The sequence below is a fragment of the Zingiber officinale genome, chromosome 1B (assembly GCF_018446385.1).
Source record: "Zingiber officinale cultivar Zhangliang chromosome 1B, Zo_v1.1, whole genome shotgun sequence".
Lineage (NCBI taxonomy): Eukaryota > Viridiplantae > Streptophyta > Magnoliopsida > Zingiberales > Zingiberaceae > Zingiber > Zingiber officinale.
The window spans coordinates 116,076,140-116,080,706 of record NC_055986.1 but is presented as its reverse complement, the minus strand read 5'-3'; the positions used below and the strand labels follow the sequence as shown (position 1 = coordinate 116,080,706).

The 4,567-nt window shown below is 42.3% G+C and overlaps 1 protein-coding gene across 1 annotated transcript; it reads left to right on the top strand.

Moving 5' to 3' along the window:
* Positions 1-2,073: 2,073 nt before the first annotated feature.
* LOC121989289 (RING-H2 finger protein ATL38-like) lies at positions 2,074-3,423 on the top strand. The gene has a single exon (XM_042543269.1). It carries the CDS (start codon positions 2,096-2,098, stop codon positions 3,218-3,220), a length of 1,125 nt encoding a protein of 374 aa, XP_042399203.1. The 5' UTR covers positions 2,074-2,095; the 3' UTR covers positions 3,221-3,423.
* The last annotated feature ends 1,144 nt before the right edge of the window (positions 3,424-4,567 follow it).

Sequence of the window (4,567 nt, the reverse complement as noted above, 5' to 3'; positions counted from 1 at the left end):
ACCGAAGTTCTATAAAAAAAATAATAATCACAGTTAGTCTCATTGACTATTTTTGGGAGTGATTGACCCGGTTCCATGAAAATTTCCCATTGGTCACCAGAATAAATCAGGAGGTGCACGTGGTGACCAGTCCAGAAGTCTAGTATCCTTTGATTGTATCCCATATTTGAAAGAAATTTTTTTATAAATATATCATAATTGAGATTTAAATTATGAATATTTGAGTGATAATTTAAACGTATTGTCGATCAATATTCGACTTCAACCATGTGGTCCAGTTTGAAGTGGATACAGTGCCACAAATATTAAGTTATCATCTTAGCTGCTCCTTCAAAAAGTGATCATAACAGTTGTACCAATCAGGATTGAAGGAACCAAACTAAAAGTGTATAGTACAGGAAGAAAATGACTAAAGCATTGAAGATTAAAGCTAATAAAGTGGCTTTGTACAACAAGGACATCGTAATAAAATATTCAACTAAGGAATATTATGCGTCCATTTATTAGCAAAACTTGCTAGCTGAAATGTCACTTTAGTGACAGAAAACACAATTAATAAAAAAAAGAGTAATAAATAGATATATAAATTAATAAATGCTCCATGCATTGATCAAAATATATACGAAGAATTTTTTAAGTAAAAAAAAAGCGATCTCCTTTAACTTTGCAGCGCGCAGGCCGAGTGTTCGTGAAAATGACAGGGAGTAACGATCAGAAGCCGCAGAACTCGTAATGGTTGGGTTGGCCTGCGGCGCCGGAGTCGCGGCAACCCTGGTCACACGCGGCGGCGCAGACCTCTCTTGTCGCGCCCTCGATAGTCATGCATTGATCCTTCATGCACGGGCAGTAGCAGAGCTGCGGGTCTTCCGACGAGGCATCCGCCTCCGCCGTGATGGCCACCATCAGCATCAGTGCCACCGCTGCCATGCTGCCGGACCACGCCATTGCCCACGGTGATCTTGTACTTGCGGCGAGCAGAGTGCATTGATCACTTTGATCTTTGAATATATAGAAAGGAATTTTCTTTCTAGCCCCCCACACTTTATCTTTTTTAAATATGCATAAATGTGTGCTGCGCCAAGTAAAGATAAGAGTTGAAGAAATATTGTGATAGTTGTAATAACAAGCTAAGGGGTATGATGAAAAATAAGGTAGATGAGTTAAATTTTACTTGTAAATTTTGACCGACCCAGTTTCTTCTTGGTGGTGAGTAATACGCGGCGTTAATTAATGCGGTGAAAACTCATTACTTAAGATAGTTAATAGATTTGATTTTGTTTTTATTTTTATATTAATATTACTTGTTTTAACTCCCTTATGTAAATATTGTTACTTAAATTGCCCCTCAGCTTTTTAGGCATAAAAAGTTTAAAAACAAATAAGCATGGAGTTAAATTCAACACTTTACACTAGAATTCAATACTTATACTAGAATCGAGTATATTTTCTATCATAATTAATTCTCATATTTTTTCGGTACAAATAATCTAAAAATGAGTATAATTCCTATCAAATTCAGCACATTAAACTAGAATTAAGTATATTTTCTATTAAATTGAGCACGATTTTTTGCTTGTTTAATATAATTCCTCATAAATTCAGCAGGAAATATACTGATTTTTAGACTTTTTATACCGAAAATTATCATGGATAATTAAGTAAATATATTTAACTAGGGAGTGGAAATAAAGATTTTTATAGATGGAAACTACATACAAAGATGAGTTTATGATTAGAAACTGCATGTAAATTTATGAAGTACAAAACAACGTTAACTATCCAGTCATGATCAGCAGTAAATCAAGATAAATTAGTAAATTAATGAAACGAAAATTTTCCATAAGTTTTTTATTGTATTTTAACAAATGAATTTAGCTATTGAAGGCGAAGGCTTTCGTATAATTATCAATATTTTTGTTTTCTAAAAACAACATATCAAGTTGTTCCTTTTTTCTAACTCCCAATTTAACAAAAACAAATTTATAATTTTAGTAAATAAAACCTTTTTCCGTTCAAAAAACGGGAGGATATGATATGAAAAATAGGGGAATAAAGAAATGGAAGGAACTTCGATTTTACCTCTGTCGCCGAACGAATGACGGCAACGACGCAGCAACCGCGCCGTTCAGTAGATTTCGCCGGAGGCAGAAGAAACGGCGCTCCCATTGTCTTCCTTCTCGTGCTATTGCTTCGTCTCGTTCCACTATGCACCGCCCTCAGCGCCCTGCCGCCGCTTTCCCCGGCGGGCCAAGCCGTACCACACGTATCCTTCACGTACACTGTGGTCATGATCGCCGTCTCCGCCCTGTTACTCCTATGCATGCTTACCTTCTCCTTCCGTTCGTGCATCGACGAGGCGGAGCGCCTCGCCGACGATTTGGACGTGAACTCCCTGCCGAGTTGGAGGCCGGCTGGGCTGAGCCCCGAGGTTCTCGCGGCGTTCCCCACGATGACGTACTCGGAGGCGAAAACGTTCGGGACAGGAGCCGGAGCGCTCGAGTGCGCCGTGTGTCTCAGCGAGTTCCAAGAGGAGGAGATGCTCCGCCTCCTCCCAGGATGCTGCCACGTGTTCCACCCAGACTGCATCGACCCCTGGCTTGTGGACCACGTCACCTGTCCCATCTGCCGCACTAACGTCGCCGCTGCAGCAGCGGAGGAAGGCCTAATCGCAGAACATCCCGATCCGCCTTTCTCCTCCGCCACCTCGTCCGCAGTATCGGCGTTGGAGGATCATGAGATTTTCGTAGATTCTGACCCGACGCTGGAGGATTCGCCGCCTGAATTGCCCGATTTGGTTCGGAACAGGTCGGAGAGAACGGAGGCGCGCAACGAATCGATGTCATTGACGACCCCGTTCTACTCGCTCTCTTCGGAAAACTTATCGGCGCAGTCCGACGCGTTGGAGAGCATCGATCGCTACACGCTGAGGTTGCCGGAGCACGTACGTCGCCAGATCTTCGCCGCTCGGTCTTTCGGCCGATCCGTCAGTTGCGCCGTCTTTCAGACCACCGGAGGATCGTCCATGGACGGTAGCTCTCGGCAGGGAGGTATCCGCCGGTGGGTGTGGAGCATGAGGCAAGGTTTGTCGGAGCAGTGGTCACCTTCCTTCCTGCTGCGCCTGTCGATGGCGTTCTCACCATGGAAGGCGCGTGACGGCGCAGAATCATCGGGGACGAGAGGTAGGCGTGGGGAGCGGAGACGTGCAGGTTCGCGGTCGTGAGGAGCTCCATCAAATGGGTCGTCGGCGGCTCCGGTAGAGGGTGGAGGCATCGCCGCCGCGACGACCACCAGCTTCGGGATTTCTCTGGTATCACTCCAGCCCTTCCATCAGTTATATCATGACCTGGCAAACGCAGAACCGTGGATGATGGCAAATCCACGGCCCAGATCAACTATATTTTAGGCTGATATTTATACCCAAATTTAAAGTCAATATACAAAAGAGATATTAGTGGTTTTGTCTTATAACTGGACAACTAATTGTCTCTTTCTTCTCAAAATACGATCATTACAATATTAATTAACTAATTAAAGATTACTAATTCATATAATTTGGTCAACTTTACTTTACATATCACTTACTGGAGTTGTATGTTTTCACAATTTTTAAAACATAAATAATTATATTTTGGCGTGTTTGGCTCAATAAAGATGTTGGACACTAGCTGTCTTTGTCCATTTTAAACTTTAGTTGCATGTCCTGTTTAACTTTAGTAGAGATAGAGTAATTCTTAAGTCTACTTGATCTGTTTGGGATGGTCGACGGTGAGATCCCAGTGAACTATCTTTGATATGGACTTGATCGTTGAGCACTACAAACTGTTAAACACCGAGAGACCTCACCAAGCTGGGAACAGAGACGAAGGAATAAGAACCATTAGAAGGAAAGCTAAGGAGTGCAATTCCGATACTCAAGGGAGAAATATAAACAGTAGTGATGCACGAATGAAGTGTCTTTCTTAGTGTGCGCGTGTCTTGGCCGTAGATACGGACTCTTTTTATGCTGCCGCTGAGATAGTATTCTCTTTTTATTATTCCATGCGTTCTGACAATCTGCGTGGGTGGTATTTATGTTAATTGCGGGCTACGGATCTATTGGACCTAAGGGCCTGGCCTATTGGATTTAGGGAGGATCAAGTTGGAGAAACTCATCTTGGAAAAGCTAGAGGAAATTACCCTAACCAAGTTGGTGAGGCCAATCAGGGCCTAGCAGAGTGTTGAGTCTGATGACTCAACTGGAGTTGCATGAGATATCGATTTGAGGATATGAGTCTTGGAGTCAAAGGGCTGAATAAAAGAGGGTTGAATAAAGCAAAGAGTCTGGAAGTGGAAGTTGGGCCCCTAGAGTCGTGGAGGGTTGAACAAGGCCAGAGCCGATGAGTTGGGTCTCGGAATCAGATTTAATTGTCAGTTAATTAAATACATATTTTAAAAATTGACTTTCAAATTATAATGATACACAAAGGTCTTCTTGAGTATCGGAACAATAATCATTTCTAGATAAAATCTTTTTATGAAATTTGACATGTAATCTTCCTATTGATAATCCTTGATCTAACTAGTCTAT

Bases quoted from the DNA above. Each gene is read 5' to 3' on its own strand.
- LOC121989289 (XM_042543269.1), top strand. From the start codon at position 2,096: ATGACGGCAACGACGCAGCAACCGCGCCGTTCAGTAGATTTCGCCGGA.